The 20,662-nt window shown below is 44.8% G+C and overlaps 3 protein-coding genes across 6 annotated transcripts in view; 2 read left to right on the top strand and 1 right to left on the bottom strand.

Annotated features, from left to right (window-relative positions):
• RABEP1 (rabaptin, RAB GTPase binding effector protein 1) overlaps positions 1-8,479 on the top strand; it is a 44,141-nt gene extending 35,662 nt beyond the window's left edge. For all 4 annotated transcript variants that reach the window (XM_042879626.1, XM_042879625.1, XM_042879624.1 and 1 more), the window contains 5 exons: positions 247-436; positions 520-575; positions 1,426-1,524; positions 2,367-2,483; positions 4,445-8,479. In XM_042879626.1, coding sequence (XP_042735560.1) covers positions 247-436; positions 520-575; positions 1,426-1,524; positions 2,367-2,483; positions 4,445-4,546 — 564 coding nt within the window. In that variant the 3' untranslated portion in view covers positions 4,547-8,479. The remainder of the gene's footprint in view (positions 1-246; positions 437-519; positions 576-1,425; positions 1,525-2,366; positions 2,484-4,444) is intronic.
• A 237-nt stretch (positions 8,480-8,716) lies between these two features.
• NUP88 (nucleoporin 88) lies at positions 8,717-17,740 on the bottom strand. The gene is made up of 17 exons (XM_042879628.1): positions 17,501-17,740; positions 17,250-17,419; positions 17,030-17,155; positions 16,813-16,899; positions 15,386-15,562; positions 14,888-15,071; positions 14,328-14,478; positions 13,538-13,636; positions 13,294-13,384; positions 12,280-12,381; positions 11,515-11,673; positions 10,961-11,086; positions 10,395-10,460; positions 10,233-10,313; positions 9,782-9,908; positions 9,316-9,434; positions 8,717-8,945 (listed from the first exon to the last, which is right to left on the bottom strand). The coding sequence occupies exons 1-17, from the start codon at positions 17,738-17,740 to the stop codon at positions 8,882-8,884; spliced, it is 2,169 nt and encodes a 722-aa protein (XP_042735562.1). The 3' UTR covers positions 8,717-8,881.
• Positions 17,741-17,881: 141 nt separating this feature from the next.
• RPAIN (RPA interacting protein) lies at positions 17,882-20,242 on the top strand. The gene is made up of 7 exons (XM_042879768.1): positions 17,882-17,962; positions 18,095-18,265; positions 18,521-18,584; positions 19,099-19,213; positions 19,364-19,427; positions 19,524-19,658; positions 20,015-20,242. Exons 1-7 carry the CDS (start codon positions 17,885-17,887, stop codon positions 20,042-20,044), a joined length of 657 nt encoding a protein of 218 aa, XP_042735702.1. The 5' UTR covers positions 17,882-17,884; the 3' UTR covers positions 20,045-20,242.
• Positions 20,243-20,662: the final 420 nt, after the last annotated feature.

Here is a 20,662-nt window from a genome sequence, read left to right as displayed (position 1 = left end):
AGATGGGTTGGAGTAGGGACCGAAAGGCAGGGGAGCAGGCAATAAATAACCCTATGGAGACAAGCATCTTTACAAGCTTTTCATTTACCATGACCAAGTAAACTCACTGTAGTTCTGTTGTAATATCTTGCTGGGTGCAAGATCTGCTGTGGTGGAGCAAACGTTGGGGTAGCACAACTTGATAGAGACATGGTACTTTGCATATCTGACAATCATAACACAACTCCTTGCTCATCGTTGATTCAGGAGCTCCGGGAGCTGATTTTAAAATATCGTGAAGACATCATTAGTGTGAGGACAGCAGCAGATCACCTTGAGGAGAAACTTAAGGCAGAGATTTTATTCTTAAAAGAACAGATTCAAGCTGAACAATATTTGAAAGAGAACATAGAAGAAACTCTACAGCTGGAAATAGAGAATTGCAAAGAGGAAATCGGTGAGCAGGGGTAAAAGTCTCAAAATGGGTAATTGAAGATGCGATTTTTCTTGCATTCAAGCTTTAATATTGTTGTTTTTCAGCTTCCATTTCCAGTTTAAAAGCTGAACTGGAAAGAATAAAAGCAGAGAAAGAACAGGTAAGGAGCCCTTTCACTGTAGGGTTTTTACATGTGTTTAAACAAAGAAAATAGAATTGTTTTTTTCTGCTAGTTCTGTCAGGACTTTGAAAGCAGCACTGTTTTGGTGTTTGACATTGCCCACTTAATATCTGAGAAAATTACCTTTTTTTCCCAACTGCCTTAGACATATCAGTAATAAATATATATTTGTGTTTAGTCTGCCTGCCACTGGGAGAGAAAGAGAGCTGAACTAGGGAGACTAAAATATGCCACGTTCTTGTTCTTTCATCTCTATTTGCTTGTGGGATGGTGGAGGACTGATGTACATAAACCTTCTGTAGGAGGGAACACCATTACAGGCACTTGAAAATTTTCTTACTAACAGCACTGACGTACTGGATGCTCTCAATGTATTGCAACCCTCAGCAGCAACTAAGAGTGTACATACAGCTGTGTTATAAACCTCTTCTGTAACCATTTCAAAGGAAATACATTGGGTCATTTCTGGAACTCTGAAGGGTAGAATTGCTGAATTAGTGCCAGAGTCTGACTTCATACTTTTATAGGTCTGGTACTTAAAAGGTGTTTTGTCTGTTTATTAATCTGTAACCTAAAGATTAATTTGGCTAATTTCTTGCTAACATTAGGTTACCTAATTAATAACCAAAACATTAGCTTTGGCTACTTCTCTCCAGCTCTGAAAAAAAAAAAGAGAGAAAAACAGATTGTGCTTTCTGTATCCTTAGAAGTATTGCTTAGGTTCATTTCTGAATCCCTGGAGAGGCACATAGACTTCCTGAGTGGAAGGTGAGAAATGGAAGTGCCAGAAATTTTGGTTAATCGTTTTGCTTTGTTCTTAATTATATAGTTAGAAAGTTCTTCACAGGAAAGCCTACAGCAGCTGGAGAGTCTGCAGGAAACAAAGAACACTCTGGAAGAACAGCTGAAGAAGGAAACAGCAGCAAAGGTAGATATGTCCAGGTTATGTACAGTAAAGTACATGTACATCTTCTTTGATAATCAGGCTCTATCCAGAGGATATATCACTACCTAAGAATGGGAGAGGAAGTTTTGGAATGTTGGTAAGATTCTGGAGTGAAATAATCTCTGCTAGTTTAAAATCCAGTTTTAAATCTTCTGGATTTAAATCCTTGTTCCCATCACTTAGCGCTTGGAGTTTTAAAGCACTGGATCTGAGTTGCTGCTGACTTGAATATCTCTTTTGGGTTGTCCTCCAAAGATAAAATTGAAGAAAGCTTCTTGATCAACCAGCCTTGGTCTGAATGCTCTAATAGTTCTGAATAAACGTTATTGTTCTGTTGCTGAAGGAAGGAGCCCTACTTCTACAGATAGAAGAAGAAAAAGAAAAAAAAGAGAAATCAGATCACAGTTATTATTTCTCTTCTCTCCTCTCCCTCCCCCAAAGACTTCTTTGACTAAAATTAAAGACAGCAAGATAATTACATTTTCATCAGCAGGTTTCTGCCCTTCATCTACAGTCAGGTTGCAGAGAAGCTCAGAATGATGCTTTTTCATTTTGAGATCCCTGAGCATACTGCTGTTAAAAGACATGGGACTTTTTCATACTTGAACTTATCTAATCATGATAAGACTTAACTGATGAGTATTAGCCCCATATTTTGCATTTTGTAAAACTGAAGTGTAGATTGACTGGATTAATTTCTTGCCAGCTCACTGATAATAACCGTGTTTTCTTGCTCCAGTATTGTGCTATAATCAGTTTATGCAAGTTTCTCTTTTTTTTTTTGTGCTGTTTAAATGTAGCATAAAGGCTCTTTTTCTCTGCAGGCAAACCTTGAGCAGCTGGTGTTTGAAGAGAAGAATAAAGCTCAGAGGCTGCAGACTGAATTAGATGTCAGTGAGCAAGTGCAGAGAGATTTTGTAAAGCTTTCTCAGACACTTCAGGTAAGGGCAGTGCAACCTGTGAGGTGTGTGTCTGCTTCTATGGAGCTGAAATAATTTACAGTAGTTAAAATTTTTCCTTGTGTTGATATTTATGAAAAATCTTTAGAGTTATTAGTGTAGTAAACTGATTAGGTATTGCTAGTATAATATTTATATCAGAGGGTTTAATTCTGATTATTGATTTCAACCTGTTCTCAGCAGTGAAGATGTACAGTTACTGTGATAAACTCTAGAGAGTAATAAAAGACAGTAATTTTGGGCCCCAGCATTTCATCATTTCATTGTCCATTTCCTGACTTCTTTACTATATGACACACCTTGTTGCACTTTATAATGTGAAAAATTTGAGGACAGAATCAGGAACTTTTACTGTTTGGTCCTGAATATATGGAATGGTTCTTCTTCATGCTGTACTTACTGCTTTCTTTTTATGCTATCCAAGTCTTATCCTTGTTATTGTTGCTTTTCTCTCCTTGTATGTCCTCCAAGAGGTGGAATATGTGGGTGGTGATGGCACAGTGAGTTCTGGCAGGGGTCTAAACCCAGGGCTAAATCCAGCTGATCTCTCTCTTACTGTTAACTGTACAGAGCACCAAGGGAGCTGTAGATGCAGTGTTTGCAGGATGGTGTTATCCTCAGGGGGCAAGGTTAGATAGATTTCACTTTCAGTGTCTGTTTTTTGGATTTGCTCCCCATCAGAACCACTGGGAACCTTGTTCACAAGCGATACGCTGAAGTTCGGTGCTCTCTCTCCTTTGGGTTCTTGCTGAGTCCACTGAGTGAAATTCAGCAGAGTTAGTACAGATTGTTTTGAGTCAGGAGTTCAGGTTTATTTGGAAAACAAACACAGGAATGTAGGAGATTGTTTACTAAACAGAGCTCAGGTGGATGGACAGTAGGGGGAACTGTCTTCTTTTGTTCTGATTTTTTCTGGAGGCATACCTAGTACAAGAGGGACTATTGAATTCTGCCGGCTGGTGAAATTGTTTCTTGCTTATTATCATCCTCCCTTTCTAAAGTACAGCATGGGCTGGTGAGTGCAGTTCCAAGAGCAAAAATATACACACTACTTTGAAGACATGCAGTGTTCTCTCAAAACCTGCAGGCAGCGTGGAAGGCCTTCAGTAGTTACCTCAGTGAGCGTGTTGTAGCTGTGTACTTTGTTTTTCTGCCCCTAAGCAGTCATTACATTTTAGCTTCTGTTTATGTTTTCAATGTTTATGCAATGGTTTGTGCTGTATCTGCTGTCCATAGTACAAAGTCTGCTGTCTAACACAAGAAGAGAGATTACTACTGAATGAGAATTTGGGTATCTTGCTGCTGGGTGAGGTGTCGACTGGCCAAGTTTAGCTATCTGCAATGAAGGAGAATTAAAAATCAGTTAACCAGTGGCTGGGAATTTACAGCAGAAAACTCAGATGCTAACACGAAGCTTGCTCCCCCTCCAAATAAATGATGATCTCTCTGCATTAATTTACTTGCAGTTCTGCTGGGGATTTTTCAGCATGAAGTGACTTGAGAGTTTATCAGAAAAGCAAGTAACAGGATTGCACTTGGCAAAGGGAGCTCCTCTGGAAGTGTTTTAGCTTTAATCTTGAGAGGCCTGAAGGTGTGTGTCAGGCATGTCTGTTACTTCCATGAAAGTTTATGTCGCTTTAGACATCTCCTCCAGTTTGCCTGACCTCTGTGGTGAGTGGCTGGTTATTAGACAAAGCAGAGGGAAGATGGAGGATTGCTTGGGCACTCTAGAGTGTAGCCTGTATCTTAAAAACGCAGCAACCTTATGTCTTTCCACCACACATTCTTGGTTCTGAATTAAGTTTGTGTTCCTTCAAGCCTTGCATTTTTCAGCCAATGATAATTTGATGTCTCATCTGCTTGTGCAGTAGGGGTTGCTAAGTTCTGAATGTGATTGCTCGGTTCTGGTTTTACTCACTCATTGTGTCTGTTGTTCTCCATAGGTGCAGCTGGAGCGGATCCGGCAGGCAGATTCCCTGGAGAGAATCCGTGCAATCCTGAATGACACAAAACTGACGGACATTAATCAGCTTCCTGAAACATGACACCCTGAGGAGCGTGCTCCAAGGCTGCGTTTGGGGTTTTTAACTCATCTTTATAGCAACATTAATTATTATTTAACTCTAACTGAAAGAGCAGAAGACAACAGAGGGGAGCAATGACTAAGTTTTGTTTCTAGAGGGGAAAAGGTTTCGTGCTGGGCAGGAAGAGAGCACAAGAGTGACTTGTTGTGTAGGAAGGAGAACTTTCTAATGGAAACACTAATGAGTGCGGTGTTTCATGTTCCACTGAGTGGGATCAGTCCTTACATTCTGAAAAACTTCCCCTCTTTCAGCCAACTTCGTAACCTGATGTAGAATTTTGGAACATTTACCCCCTGTTTTTTCCCTTTTTCCTTTCCCCCCAATACTGTGATCAAAGTAGCTGCTGGAAACCATATTGTCCCTCCAAAACATTGAAGAGCAAAGTGGTTGAAGTTTTTCTGTTTGAATAGTCAGTAACAGTATTCAGCTAGCAGAGAGAATGAGGTGTAGAGTATGCTGTATGAATATTTTATATTAAAATATGACTTTATTAGCAGGACACTGGATATTGATCTTATTTCATAACTCAGTGTTGTATTTTTTTTAACCATTGACTTTGTGTTGAAGAATATGAATGCTGCTGAAATGTGATGGTCACAAGTGAGCTGTGTGTCTCCTGAACAGATAAATGCCAATCCAGAAAACTCTGAAAACTGTACTGAGAACGTAGCTCCTTGAAATGCTTCCTCTGGATTCTGATCCTTAAAGAAAAGCACAAGAAATGCACTGTTCTGTAATCACTTTTCACAAATGTAACTTAAAACCTGGAATTACAGCTAGTTCTTTCTCATCTTGAAAGCTGAGCAGTACCAGTAATTCCTTCTCCACGTGAAGAAAATATGTTAGCAAAAACCCTGTGTGTTGTCTGAGTACTGGCAAAGGGCAGCTCTGCTCTGGTAGGTGGCACCAGGCATGGTCAAGGTAAGATGTTAAACAAAGCAAAGTCAGTTTCACCCTCCTCTTCTGGGTCAGTTTTAATAGTATCCAAAACAGTGATGGCACTCTGTCACAGAGCACAAACTGCTGGAGCTGCATTATTCTGCTGGTTCAAGTTGGAAAGGTGCAGTGCATCTCTTACTTAGAAGTACAGTATTGTGTTATTGCTCAGAGCTGATTCGTACGCTGTCCTGTATTTCTGTAAGCATGCATTTAAATGACACTGTGTAACGGCTAAGGCAGGGCATTCTTGTGATTGATCAGGCTGTAGGTTTGGGATTTTTGTATGAGTAACACGATGGTAACATAAGCATTCCTCCTTTTTCTCCTTATAGTGGAGTTTCATGCACGCAGTTGAATAGGAACACTTTAATGTACGGATGTGGTAATAGTGGTGGTGCATATTGAGTTCTTGGACTAGTCCCTAGCAAAGACTCAATTTGAAGAGAAGAGGCTGAGAGAGCAGCTTGTTATTGTCCAGAATTTATATCTTAAGCTTTCTGCTATTGTTTACTGTTATCTTTGCATACCATAGATCTGGTGATGATGAAAAAAACAGAAGTGACAGAGAATGCTCTGTACTGTAATGCACATAACTATATTTTGTTAGGTACTTAAATCCTATTTTAGCAGTGTATGTCTGCTACTGACATGAAGTTAGGACAGGTGGTTTTGGAGAGGAATGCCTTAAAAACAGCCAAAAAGAAGCATATGAGCTCAGTTGCTTATCATTTATTCCAAGAAATAAGGCATTTTATTCACCCTAGAAATTAATTTCTTTCATAATGCTGACACTTCAAACCCATTTTTCCTACCTTAGTAACAACTAGAGTAATAGATGGCAGGGTTGTCATCTTCCAAATGTGTCCTTGTTTCATTTAAAAGAAGTTGAAGTGTGACTTAGGTTCTTTATCTTGGCACTTAGGTTCTTTATCTCAGCATTTACTGAACTGTGAGGTGAGAGCAGCTGCCTTCTGATGCAGAAATCTAATAGCAGATGTTTTGCATTCAGTTTTCCAAGGGTTAGCATTGTATTCTGTTGAATAAAAATCTTGGGTGGGCTTTATTAAGGAGCTGCAGACTGGAAGGCTTTTTTCCTGCATTCTCTTCCTTCCATAAAACTGGCTCTTAACTGGTTACTGGTTGTTAACCTGTGCAGCAGTGATTTAAGGAAGCCTGTTGTTTTCTGGTTAAACTACAATGATGACGTGCATCTTCTGAGCAAGCTGAACGCTTGAGGAATTGCATCTGAAGACACATGCTGAAAAAGAACTTTTAGTTGAGTTTATGGACTGTTTTTCTAATGCAAGAGAATTGTTAATGGCATTTCAGCATCCCTTTCTAGTCTGACTGTCAGTACCTATCATCAGCAGCCCCACCTTCCTGCCTGTTCTTGCCTTCCCCTCAACCATGGCCATGGCTGATCATTTTGGACTGTGCAGGGCTGGTGAGGTTTTTCCTTAGTGAATTTTTACGAATGGCTTTCTGTAGGCATGGTGATGTCAGATTGCAGGTGATGATGGCTGCAGGGAGCCTTTCTGCAGTCCATAGAGGAGAGCAGTTGAGGGAGCGATCGGCCTGTGATCATTCATAGACACAGCAACAATTACAGCAGTTGCAGAATGAAGTTGTACGTGTGTGTGTCCCCGTATGCATGCTTGTGTGCTTTTCCCAGTGGCCAGTGATGGCCTGCAGGCCTGGTCTGAGGCTGGAGGTGTGTGGAGTAGGGCTCAGCAGGGACTGAAGAGCACTGAAAGGAGTGGTGCTGGCTGCTGAGTTCCTTGGCTGTGAACCAGTACTGCATGTGTCACTGGAGTGACATCCTTTGGTTTGGAGAGGAAGGAAATACAGCGATGATGTGATTGTTTTCCTTTGTACCACCTTACTCCATTGTGCACCCTTACCCCTGTTTTAGTACTATGGCCATTTTGAGGCTGAGTGAGTGATCTTTTTCACCAACTGCTGGTCATCCCTTTTAAAAATTTATTTTAAAATTAGAAGCTTACCCATCCACAGAAGTGGTGGGCGATGCTACAACCAAATGTCCTGCTGGGGAAGGAAAGCACGGCTTCAGAGGTGGTAACTCAAGCTTTGGCTGAACGCAAATGTAAGAAGATGTAAAGTGGCCTTCAAAAAAGAAAATGAAAGTGCCAAATTTGCAGAGCACTTATTAAACACTGTCAATGAAGGGCAGTTAAAAACTCTTGCTGTAAAGCTGTAGATCCTCACTCAGTGGATTATGATGATATCGCTTATAATAAATCAGAGACTAAACACTCTTCCCTCCAGTTCTTGGCTTTCTGGAGCTTGTTCTGAATGGGGTGGTAGGTTCTCCTCACTCAGTAAGAGTTTGTGTTTTTTTAACAGGCGCTAATTCTAACCTGACAGTTCAGCTCTGATACACAGTGAGTGGATTAGAAAGCTGGATTTTATTTATGCAGTCTGTAAAAGGGGCAAGATCAAGTTTTGTATGCATTCCTATACTTGTATAGTCTTAATCTGTACAAAAAGTGTTCTTGCAGCATGTACGGTAACCTAGTTACCTAACAGGTAATAACAGCCCTCCTTTCCTTACAGCTTTACTTTGGCACCTCTTGCCGTGCCACTTTTGTAGCAGTGCAGTACTACTTTTCAAAACTGAGCTTGACCACGTCACCTTTTTGAAAGGGAAGTGTGGGAGGGAGGGGGAGGAACAAGAATTATTTATTGTCCACTGAAGTTTGTCTACAGCAGATAATTGGCCTTTTAATGTCAAGAGTGCCAGCTTTTGATAAAGGCAAACTGAGTCTTTGGAAGTTAATACTGCATTCCAGTGAACCAAGCCATTGGTGTCCTGTGCAATTGTGGATGTAGAATTCTGCTATCTACAGGATTCAAGTGTAACCATTTGTTAACTGTATTGAAGGTGTGTCCTTTATGAAGAAAGTGTTCCCAATTAAAAAAAGCTGCTGAAGTGTACGCGCTTCTCTGGTCTTTCTACTCTGCCTTCTGCCACAGGCTTCCACTGCAGTCACTGTGCCATGGATCAAAGGCAGGAGATGGCTGACAGACAAACCCCAGGCAGTTTTCTGAAGGAAACAGTGATACCTTTTCCCTCACTTCTTAGCTAGCTGTGAGTATTAACTATTGTACTTAAGGTTTGAAATAGCCCGCTGCATTGTGTCCTGCCAGGAGAAATGCAAAGACCACAGCATGTGAGGAGTCTTATGAAAAGTATTTTAATTCATAATTGACTTTTACAAAATAATAAAGAAAAGACTATTGTTCAGTGTACGAATGTTGAATATATGTAAGGAGAATTACTACGGAATAATGAAAACTTATCCAGCCTTTTATTGTAGGTTTATTCTCTTGGAGATGTTAGAAGTTCACGTGGCCTCTGATGTCATTGATCTGCTTTACCATTTCCCTTATGCGTTCTCCCCTTCAAGAAAAATAAATTCAAATAAAAAAGCTGCAAGTCATTTTTGTTTGGTGACAGTCAATAATAAAAACAATTCAGAGGACAGAAGCAGAGAATGGGAATATTGTTTTAAGTGATTCTGTTAATTACAGACTTCATACAGACTGCCAAAAGGAGACCTGAAAGCAGATTCAGTAGTAGTAGCATAATATGACCAGTGCTACTCTAACAAGCTGGCACATTCTATGCTTTAGACCATCTCTACAAGCTCCAGGTGGTGCATGAGTCAACCACATGGTGTAGAGAGGCAATATTTACTCTAGAAACCTGAAAAGGCTAACTTATGTACATGCTACATTCAAACTGTAGGAGGATCCAAGCTTGAACTTACTCTTCTTTCAGAACGGTTTGGATGCACTTGCTCTGGTAGGCACTGAGGGTGATGCTGGGTTTTCGTGGGCTGATGCCTTTTTCCATCTTTTTCTGCTGGTATTCCTTCTTCATTTTAACCTAGAAGTCACATATGAAAGGAAGGAGTCCCAGTCAGTGTTGGCGCTGCCCACTAGAGGGAAAGCATATTGTAGCTACAACCACATCACACCACAACAAATTGACTCTGATTGGGATAAAATCAGCAAGCTTTTGCACTGTTCCACAAGAGAAGAAAACACTAGTACAGGAACCAGAGATAGCATGGAGACTTCCTTAGCTTTGCACTAGGTTGCAGAGGTTCTATCTAGATTCATAATGAGGTTCAGAATTTATTGCAGCCCACTGCTGCTAATTTAACAGAGCAGCTTTGTGTCAGTGTGGAAGGACTGTGCTATCATTTAATGACCGGCCACATTTCATCTCACCTGTCTGATAGCATTGCTCAAGTGCTGCAGCTGGTCATGGATTGTCTGCAGTTCTTTCTTCATATCTCTTTCACTGTCTGATATAACAGGAAGCTGAGATTGGAAACTACGAAGCACTTTCTTCATCCTTCATGTGCAAGAAAAGATATATTGCTGAATTAACTTATATTCTAGACTAAGTTATGCTCAGACAACAAGAGTTTTGCACATAACTGTGAAACATCTTTGTCATTTAGCTTAAGTCTTAGGGGCTCAGGACTCAACTTCCCTCACAGCAAGCAAACTCAGTACTGAATACCATCTCTGAGCTGCAAAAAAAGAATTCCAGAAAGCCAGTCTTCCAAACAACCAGCACAGTACTGCCTGCCATTCTTTTTCATTCTTTCATCTTGGTGCACACACATTCGACAGCAAGCAATCTGTGATGAAACAGAAGGCAGTCTGCACTCACCTATTCATAATATCTTCTTGCTTCTCTTTGGCTTCCTCATACTTGTCAGCCAGCCGTTCAGCCATTTCTCGCAAACTTTTCCTTTAATGCAATTGAGAAGTTTTATTTACAGTTACATCTCTACTGATTTTAGCTTGATAAATGCACACACATTATACTCACTTTTCCTCTCGACAGTAATTAAGGTCTTCCAGTTGTTTCTTCTTCTGTCCCCACAACAACTTCACTCTTAAAAACAGACACAAAAAATTCAACCACCCCAACAACAATCCAGCTGAGTCAGCATTTAGGCCACATAGCAAATATCACAGAAGGCACCAAGACGTGGGCAGCTGAGAACACTTCCTTTTTGGCCTTATTCTATAACATAAATCAACCACTCCAGTCAAAAGAAGTAGAGACTTATATAATGCAATTTTTCTTTTTAGCAGGTTTGTCAGAATTATTGCTGAGGTCAGAGGAGTTCCAAAGGATTTCCTGCCATGCTGAAGCACAGGAGACCAACAAGCAGACTCTCACCAGAAGAGAAGCATTTTTACTTGAGTGCTTCCTTGGTAACTCAGTTTTCATTTCTGGTAATCCAGAAATTGAAGTCTTACACGAACTGAAGTCACAGAATACATTTTACTCAGTTACATGAGTTACTCCAGCAAGGGGAGCTTTACTGCTGGGTTCTCAGTAACACAGAGACAGCGTGCAGCACTTAACTTATGAAGGTCTTTTCTTACCTTTGCTGAATCTCCTCTTTTGCCAGATCCTGTTTCAGTATATATTCCTCTCTGAACACTTGTGTGGCTCTGCTAAGAAGCTGAAGGCATTCTTCAGGGGGAGGAGCAGCATCTTTATCAGCAGATCTGAATAAACAGGAGACAAGTTTTTGCAATCCTACTCTTCCCTGCTCCTTGCAAAGGCTGTCACTTAAAGCATTTATGGTAAGAGCTCCAAGGCCTCGGATACAAAAACGGGGGGCTAAAACTAAATCCCTTTGCAGTAATACAGTTCTCTTAATGAGAAAATCCCAAGATGTTTTAAAACAACACTCAAAACCCAACGAGACAAGGCCTGAGCAGCCTAATCTAGCACTGAGGTTAGCATCACACTGAGCAGAAACCAGGACAAACAGCTTTTGTGGCTGCATCCAAAGGAACAAGTCTGCTGCAGAAACTGCATGCCTGTAACTGCTCTTTCCAAGCTGCTGTGTTGTTCAGACAGGAGACAACAAGCATGTGGCATTTCTAAGGAGTTCCCTTTTCTGCTCCCCTAGGAAAAAGTTTGTACCAACTTTAGGAGCAAGGGGTTGGCAGAATTACGCCGCAGGATGCTTTGGATGTGCTTCTCAAATGAATGCTGTGATTCAGCCAGGACACGGAGAGGAGAAGTCGCATCATCTTTGTCTTCTTTGGTACACAGTAGAGAAGGAGATGCAGGATGGACTGCAGTTCTGCCAAAGAACATCAAGAGCACTTAAAAACCTTAAACTACAACTGACTTTAAACAGTAGTTAAAACAAGGAACTCATCCACTGCGGAATTCACACATTGCAACAGCAAGTTAAAAGATGAAATACTTCAGTTGTAAATGTAGCTCTAAGCAGGGCTGGTGGAGCTCAAAATTCCCCTCTTTGGCCATAGCTAAAAAGGGAAAAGAATCTCAAGTATCCTCTTATTTAAAAGCCAGTTCAGTAACAAGGCAAGCAAGCTCTCCAATAGCAGCATGTCCCACTCTCTCTTCAGTTTCTGCTATGCAGATTCCTTGTTATAAAAGTGAACAAAATGCCAACAACGATGTCAAAAAGCAACTGATGTAAGGTTTGTCCTAACCCTACTAGAAGTGATATAGATTGGTTATATCCCCTCAGAGCACCTTTTCAGTATTAAATAACTTCTCTCTGAAGGCTTAAGTGGTCTGCCAAGGAACATTCAGTAGGCAAACTTCAGCATGTGCTATGAGAGATGAAGAAATTTAGGGTGAAAGAATCAAAATAAGAAATCCTGACATCCTTTTTGTAAGGCAGTCATGGACTTCAGTCCAATTACAAACCACGTACAGGAGTGGCCTTGTGATGCACTCATAGGTATTTGTGATGCAGATCATTGTGGGTCCCAGCACATCAGATACTATCCAAAATCCTCTAACTGGAGCAGATTGCCTGAAGGGAAGAAAACAGAAGAATCATCCATTCAAAAAACCATACTTTCTTCCTGAAAATTGTGCAAATTCTTTGGGAAAGCCTCTGTTCACAGCAATCAGCTTAATAAGACACGGGTCACAAAGCTAAGAACCACTCCCCAGGAGTCCTGCAAAACAAAAAAAATGGAATCTGATATTCAAATGTACCAAGCAAACCCATCCATCCTGAGGGAGGGAGCACCCATGCAGCTTGCCTGTGACTCAGAAGCAGAAATCTGCCAAGACCCAGAAACCTTCTTCCCTCTCCTACCACAATCCCACAGGTTCATTACTACTCACACCACTGGCTATTTGTCATCCACTATGACTTCAGGAGCCCTTCTGACTAGATGACTCATCTGACTTGTGTTTGGACCACAAGTAATGATTATTTCTTGCATTTTAATTACGTTTAATACAGAGCACTCAACAGAAGTGATTAAGCCTTATTAAAGCAAGAAGATGCAGCAGACACAGATAACACACAGCCTATGCCTGCAGTGCCTCCTGACCCTGAGTGGGGAATTCAGAGCTCAAAAAATGAGAAGATCTCTCAAGGCACAGCTTGGTCTTAACACAGGGATAAAAGAACACATCAAGGATCAGGATTATTAGATGAAGCAAGCCCCAGAGCTGCACTGGGATAGGTAGACAGAAGTGGAATTTCTTCTATTTTGACAGGTAATTCTAACATTCATAGGGAATTTAGCTTATACATGCTGTTATACATTAAGAATCTTGATTTGCAAATTACTTATTTATTTTACTTGAATCCTATTAAGTTGATTTTATTGTCTTTAATAGCAAGAATGCAGTAGAAGAGGGCAAATCATAGATGTTCTCCCAGAATAACACACTGATTTGGAAGCTGCAGAAAGGTTTTGCTTTTTACCTGCATGGCAATGGCTTTGTACACAGAATATGTTCGACAAAGCACTTCTGCTCTGCACGCAGCTCTTGTAAACTATCTTTGTCTTCTTCATCTGCAAAGAAGAGATCTGTTGGAATGCACAGCATCCACCTTGCAGGGTAAGGCATTCTCAGTATTCCCCAAATATCCCCCTGCTTGCTGCTAAGAAAACACTGGTGTTCAGACATCAGCCGTTTCCCTCTACGCACAACAGTCTCACCCTCACCTGAGTCAAGGAACTTCTGCAGTTTGCTGATCCACGTCAACCCCACGCTGTGCACACCCGCTTCATGTGTGCAGTGGTATCTGGTAGGGCATTTGGGATCTGAAATTTAAACAGCAAACGGAGCATAAAGCACTGCAGAGAAAAACTCATTCTGCAAGCCTGCACAGTGCTCAATGTGTGTATTGGCCTATTGTCCAACTCAGTGCAGTAGTGCCTGTTCAAAGTCTGAGCTACATGCATTAGCCACAGAATTAGAATGCTGCACGTAGATCGAATGCATTTGCAGCATCTGTAAATACACTCTTCAGGAATTAATTAGAATTAGTTGCATTATACAATATCTGTCTCTATCCATCAGGCTTCAAAGGAAGGTCAGTTAATGCCAGCAGACCAGCTTCTTTGTCCTTCCCATCCTCCTGCCCTACATCAGCACCAGCTGACAGGCTCATAAACAGGCACCAGCACTTCTCAGCATCACCACCCACAGCTGTACCACTTTGCTTACATGCATAGATTACCACAGCTGCAACAACTTCTGCTTTCTAATCCACAGCTGAGAGTTTTCTATTACATATGTGCCCCATCTCTAAATAGCCTTGTGACAATTCCCCTGTGACTGTGCACATTTTCCACAGCTTTAAGACATCAAGCAAATGCTTATCCTGATACTGCATTATAATAATCAGGATAATGCTTATCCTGATACTGTTTGTGACGACAATAATTTTTAAATAACCTGATTGTAATTTCAAGCAAGTAAAAGACAACAGCTTGAGCTACACAACTCTACCTCGATGCAGTTTGATTGGGCAAGAGAAATCAGAGTCCAAAGGCTCTTCCTCATCTCCTGATGCCAATTTCAGTGCAAGTTCCAGCTCAACACATTCAAACACGTACAGGGAAGGAACAAGATCAGATCTCGGGTCCCACAATTTTTCTGACTGTAAAGAGCATTGAATTCTTCGATAAGACATCATTTAAACAGAAATAAAAGTATAAATAACACTGAGTCACATATTATAGGTAGACAAGTGTATTAATTGTTGGAGAAATTCATTTAAGTCCCCCTTTTTTTTTATCATTTAAGAAGCTCAGTAACACATGGTTTCTTCAGAACATCCTCTTTCAAATAGTTCATGGTAAGACTGAAATGGCTGCACCTGCAGGATACACACAGCTGACCTTTACAAGAGCACAGGAGGATCACAGGCACTGGCTGGAACAGGAGGACTCACCGCCTCATTACAGGAGAATGCAGCTTTGGCACTTGTATTCCCCTCGAAGCATTCTGCCCTCTTGAATGCAGGAACTTTAACACAAAAATGCTCACAGAAATAACAAGACAGGTACCTGCTCCTCATCCTCTTCTGCATCCAGCACCACACAGTGATAAAGCATGCCCGATTCAGTGGCAATCACCAGGATATTTGGAATACAAGGTAGGCACAGGACAGCACAGGCATCGTAGCCATAGTTGTCTTCTGCAGCAGGGTGCATGGGCAAAGGGCCGAGCAGCTTGCCAAGATTTCCAGCACTGGAATAGAGGAGATGCATTCACAACACAAAGTGTAGGAGCAGAGTTCCCATGGCCACCTGCAGGAGTTTACTGAATGATAACCAGAGAATGAGGGTGATTAAAAAATAGACAACTAAAACAACAAACACAATAGTTTGGAGTTATCGTGTTATTCTTGGATTTAAGTCTACCAGCACTACCACAAAGAGATAAAACAAATTACAACACAAACCAGCCCAGCATCCATTACAGAATTCCAGCAAGGTGAAGAGATGGCTCTGGAACCAAACATACAAAGACTCTATGAAACTTGAGGGTGAATGCAAGCCTACCTCTGCAGCAGGTTGATATAAGTGAGGAACGTCTCTCCATTTTCATATAAAATGTAAAGTGGAAAAGCCAGCACTTCTTCACTGCCTCGCTGCCCAAGAATGCTCACTGGGACGGGCACCAGCGGGCCGAAGTCAAACGCCACTGCGGTCTCTCCCAGCGATGCTGTGTAGGCTCTCCTAGGGATAAGCAGGAACAAAACTGAGTCAGCAGTGACTGTGACAACAAAAGCATTTACTGAGATCCATCTGTATGTCAGATTACACCTGCCCATCAGTCCTTTGGCGCATGCTACTTTCAGCAACAGAAGCGTGCAGGGAACACCCCCCTCCAGGGCCTCGTTTCTGAAGTGCCCGGCAGCCAGTCCAGCTCACAGGGTAAGGAGGAGGGCAGTGGGATCTCCTGTGCAGTACAGCAGCCTGTGACTCACCCGGTAGAGACCTTCAAGTTTCTCCTTTCCAATCAGGCCAAGAAGGAAATAAAAAGATAACCTATTTCCCTGCATTCCCTGCTCAAAAAAGGCCTTAAACCTTCTTAAGGATAACGTGTTGTTCAAATGACTGCTCTGAAGAACACCAGGCCGTGCAGTCTGTTCCATCCTTCTTTTAGAAAGGTTAGGGAAAAAACAGAACCACTACTGTGCCAGGAAGCAGCCCCAGCACGGGAGTGTGGGAGCAGTAAACCTGAATAAATCTCTGTTGGATTTTCACACAGAATGGCCCGAGTTGGAAGGGACCTCAAGGATCATGAATCTCCAACCCCTGCCACATGCAGGGCCACCAACCTCCACATTTAATACCAGACCAGGCTGACCAGGGACCATCCAACCTGGCATTGCACACCTCCAGGGACGGGGCATCCACAGCCTCTCTGTGCAGCTGTTCCAGCACCTCACCACTCTCATAGTATAGAGCTTCCTCCTGACATCCAACCTAAATCTTCCTTCCCTCAATTTAAAACCATTTCCTCTTGACCTGCTGTTACCTCCCCTTTCAAAGAGTTGACTCCCCTCCTGTTTGTAGGCTCCCTTCAGGTACTGGAAAGCTGCACTGAGGTCACCCCGCAGCCTTCTTTTCTCCAGGCTGAAGAAGCCCAGCTCCCTCAGACTGTCTTTGTAATGGAGCTGCTCCAGCCCCCTGATCATCTCTGTGGCTCTCCTCTGGACCCTCTCCAACAGCTCCCTGTCCTTCTTGTACTGGGGGCTCCAGACCTGGACACAGTACTGCAGATGGGGCCTCACGAGGGCAGAGTAGAGAGGGACCATCACCTCCCTGTCCCTGCTGCCACCCTCTTCTGATGGAGCCCATTTGCCTTCTGAGCTGCAAGAAATTTTCAGGGGATTTTCAGGAGGATCTGTCACTCATTACAGACAGGACTGAGAACACAGAACTTGTCTTATTGAGAGCATTTCGAAAGGAGCCTCACAAACCCTTTGTTGATGATCAGGGTCTCCTCCTCAGCATCTGAGAGCGCAATCACCTTGATGGGCGTCTGGGGCACCTTCAGGCTGTAGATCCTGGAGGGAAGAAGCAGCAGTGATGGTCATCAGCTGCAGCCCATCCGTGATTCCTCTCACCCTGCTCTGTGTGCAGCGACTGTTGGAAGGGACGCACACACAGAAAATGCGAGGCGCAAAAAGTCTTTACCTGATGGTGTTATCCGAAGTCAGCAGCACGATGTGGGGCTCCAGGGTCTCGCAGGGGTACCAGGCCGCGTGCTTCAGGGTGATGGACGTGGAACTGGTGAAGAACCGTTCTGCGACCGGAATGGTGCTGGAACAGAGCGGAGACGACCGCTGTCACCGCACGGACGGAGCGGCTTCCGAAGGGACGGGGAGGGGGAGGGAGACCGGAGCTCGGCTCCCACCTGCAGTTCACCACGGCCTTCCCGCCCTCGAACTCGGAGTTTTTGCCCCAGCGTTTGGGCAGCTCCACGGCCGAGAGCCCTTTGGTGCCGATCAGCGCCACATGGCGCCGCGCGGGGCTGAGCAGCGTCTGATACACCTCGAACAACGGCGGATTGATGCACAGCAGCGTCTGCCGAGACAGGCGGGGAGGGGGCCGGGGCTCAGATCGCCGTCCGTCCCGCGGAGCCCCGCGGAGCCCCGCACCGCTTACCTGGTAACGGCCCAACTCCGGCTCGGCGCCGCTCAGACGGCGGAGGTCGATGTCGAGCAGCGCGCCGCGCTCGCCGTCCCATAGCAGCAGGTCTCCGTCCAGGCCCAGCAGCAGGCTGCGGATCAGCGGGGAGCGCGGGGCGGCGGAGGTCGCGGCGCCGCTCTCGCGGAGGCGGCTGAAAGCGGCGTGCTGCGGCAGGGCCGCCCGCCACCGCTCCGCTGGACCCCACTCGGCCGCCATCGCCGCCCGCGACCGCCCCGACCCGACGGCCAATCGCCGGCGCCGAGCGGAATGACGTCACTCCAACCACAGCCTCCCGCGCACTCCCGTCGAACTACGTTTCCCGGCGCGCCCCGGGCCGCGGTCACGTGGAGGCGGCGGGCGATGGAGGCGCCGCTCGGCGGGCACCGGGCGCTGTACAAGAGCCCCGCCGCGCCGCCATGGAAGGAGACGTACCGGCGGGTGAGCGGGGCGAGGCCCCAACCGCACCTCCCCGGCCCCGCTTCCCCTCCGCCGAGCTCTCTCCGCGTTCCTTCGCCCCGAGGCGCGAGATGAGAGCTCCCGGCCCTGACGCGGCGCCGCCGCTCCCCGCAGCGCTGCCTGGAGCGCCTGAGGAGCAGCCGGGAGCGGCTGCTGCACCGCTACCGCCGGGCTGGGCCGGGCCCCGGCGCGCTGCTGGTGCCGGAGGTGATGGAGCGAGAGTGGCAGAGCCTGCAGGCCGAACGCGGCGCGCCGGGGGATCGCGGGCAGCGCGCGCTGCGGCAGGTCTGTGCGGGGCGGCGCGGCTCGGGGGAAGCGCCGGGGTTCGGGACGGGGATCGGCTCCGCTCCGTCGCCGTTCTTCAGCCGTGCTTTGAAGTGGCGCCGTCCCCGAACCGGGCAAACCGCGAGCGATTGAAGGCCGCTCCTCGCTGCTGCGCCTCTGTGTTACCGAGCAGAACGATGAGCTTCGGGATCCCCGTCCCGGCGGCAGCTCGGCCAGGTGAGCACGCGGCCACAACCGCAGCGCTGTGCTTTTCAGATGCCCGAGGATCCGGACGAGCTGGCGGTGCTGGATGAAATCCAGCAGGAGCTGATCCTGCAAGGTAACTTCTCAGTGCGTTTCCTGGCTCTTCTCGGAGCCGAGCTGTTACTTGCTGGCCTCATCCTGCTGAGGGTGTAACTCTGTTCCTATAAACCACGCGATGTGGGGGAAACAACCCTTGTCTCTGCAGCCTCTCTGATGCACTGAAAGTGTTCTGAGAGTTTCAGGAGTTCAAGCAGCATCTGAAGCTCTATGAGGAGCTACGCAAGGCAGCGCTGCTTGGGAGCTGCAGGAGCCCACATAAATGAACTCAGAACACTTCTGAATTGTTGGCTGGAAAGTGTTACAGTCACCCCGCTGAGATTGCTGAAGGCTGTAGGAAAAAGTGGGTTCATAGCAATGACTTTCATGAGCACAGAAATCTGATTCAAAGTGAAAAGCTCAGCAATACGGGGCTGCCCCAGCCTGCATCCCCACAGCAGCTCCACGTGTGCTTTAGCTTTGCCTAAAGTTGATAACAGATGTGAGTTGTTTTGTTGCTGTTTGCTTTTTGTTGTCTTTTCTTTTTCCTCCAGAACAATTGGTTATAGAAGAATATGAGCGAAGTCTGCAGTTTGATGAAGAATGTCTCAATGCAATCCTCGATGGCTTGGATGCCAGCAACAAAATCATCTGCCCAGTGTGCAGAAAGTAAGAAAGCCCTCAGCACTGCAATGGGATCCTCCACACTGCAGCAGTTTGGGTTTGGAAACAGGCAAAACAGCAGGCAAACAAAGGCAGGGGATTTCAACAAGATGGAAGAAGAGTGTTGTGAGGATGCTCACTGTGTGTCTTTTTTAGGAACCATCTGACTGTGAGGAGCCACTCAGTTTTTTGCCAGTGTGGGTTGGATGTCCCTGCCCAGGTGAGCTGTGCTGTGAGTGATGCACGGTGAGGTCCATGGCTGAAAGCTGCCTCTTATGAGTAAGATTTCTTCTTACCCCTTTTTTTTCCCCCCCAGGATATGACGGAAGAGAAGCTTCGGTCACTTCTGGAAAACACTATAACAGAGCACAGTCACAGGTGCCTTCACAGTCCGGAGTTCACAGTTACCAGTGGAATGGAGGAGGAAGCCAGTCTCCTCATGACCTGTCTGGTGAGTCGGGTGTCAGATTCCTGCTTGGATCCACCTCTCAGTTACGTGGACAGAAGCCACAAGTCCACTGATCCGAGGGGTTTGCATTACTGCTTCTCCACATGCCTTTTTGGAAGTGGTTTTAGTATGGCCACCAGTAACAAAACAGCTGAATTACACTGTACTGTCCCTGCTGGGTTATGGGATCTTTCAAAGTTCCTTCTGGCTCAAACATGTGAACCTACTCGTGTGCACACAGTGTTCTAATGGCTGCATGCTGGGAAGTGTGAGGAGCAGAGCATTTCAATCTTAAACATGAATATTCATCTTTTATGTTACTACAGCTTGTCAGTTCAACTTAAACTTACCTTTTTAAGGTCTGTGACTTTTGGATGATTCTCCTATAAGTTGCTTCAGCTGCTGCTTTTTCAGTGACTTCAAGACTAGAAACTCAACCTTGAGCTGCTATTGTTTTCTAATGTGTATATATACTCATGTCTGCTGTGTCAGAAATACTTCAGGGCAGTGCTACTGCCTTAAACTGCACTTTTGATGGCACAGTCTATGTTTTATAATAAATATTTCATCCTTCATATCATCTTCAACAATGTATCACTGATTTCACAGCTTGCATTGGACTTTGTATTTAGCTTCTGGTCCCTGACAGTGTTTTTAATGTATCGTTCTGTTCTAAAAACAGGTGCCTCCTTACAATCTCACTACACTCAGGATTAGTAAGAAGCATTGAATCAATAGAGAGGCACCAAGTAGTCATGACCTATTCTGCCTCTTCTCGTTGTTCTGCCCTTGGGTGCCTTCAAGCTGAAGTACAGGCAGCTCTTTAATGCATGGCCACATGTTGTGCACTTCCCAAACACAGCAGGAGCACCTTCTGCTCTGCCACTGGGACTTAACAGACCTTGAGGCAACACACAGAGACAGCAGTTTGAGTAGAAACCCACAGCTGCTGCCCTGCCCTGCTTCTGACATTCAGCATCCACACAACTCGAATCATCCCGCAAGGA

Source organism: Lagopus leucura, unplaced genomic scaffold (assembly GCF_019238085.1).
Source record: "Lagopus leucura isolate 7727_CA_CO unplaced genomic scaffold, USGS_WTPT01 Super-Scaffold_100024, whole genome shotgun sequence".
Taxonomy (NCBI): domain Eukaryota; kingdom Metazoa; phylum Chordata; class Aves; order Galliformes; family Phasianidae; genus Lagopus; species Lagopus leucura.
The sequence above is the reverse complement of the archived record's forward strand: the minus strand, read 5'-3'. Positions and strand labels throughout refer to the sequence as shown.

What these genes read in the sequence shown, in the direction of transcription:
- NUP88 (XM_042879628.1), bottom strand. Translation starts at nt 17,740, where the DNA reads ATGGCGGCCGAGTGGGGTCCAGCGGAGCGGTGGCGGGCGGCCCTGCCG. An exon ending in ACTTCGGATAACACCATCAG is followed by an intron (nt 16,900 to 17,029) that starts GTAAAGACTTTT and finishes TCTTCCCTCCAG; the next exon opens with GATCTACAGCCTGAAGGTGC. An exon ending in CCCAATCAAACTGCATCGAG is followed by an intron (nt 13,637 to 14,327) that starts GTAGAGTTGTGT and finishes TTTAAATTTCAG; the next exon opens with ATCCCAAATGCCCTACCAGA.
- RPAIN (XM_042879768.1), top strand. Translation starts at nt 17,885, where the DNA reads ATGGAGGCGCCGCTCGGCGGGCACCGGGCGCTGTACAAGAGCCCCGCC. An exon ending in GGAAGGAGACGTACCGGCGG is followed by an intron (nt 17,963 to 18,094) that starts GTGAGCGGGGCG and finishes CGCTCCCCGCAG; the next exon opens with CGCTGCCTGGAGCGCCTGAG. An exon ending in GTCTCCTCATGACCTGTCTG is followed by an intron (nt 19,659 to 20,014) that starts GTGAGTCGGGTG and finishes TACCTTTTTAAG; the next exon opens with GTCTGTGACTTTTGGATGAT.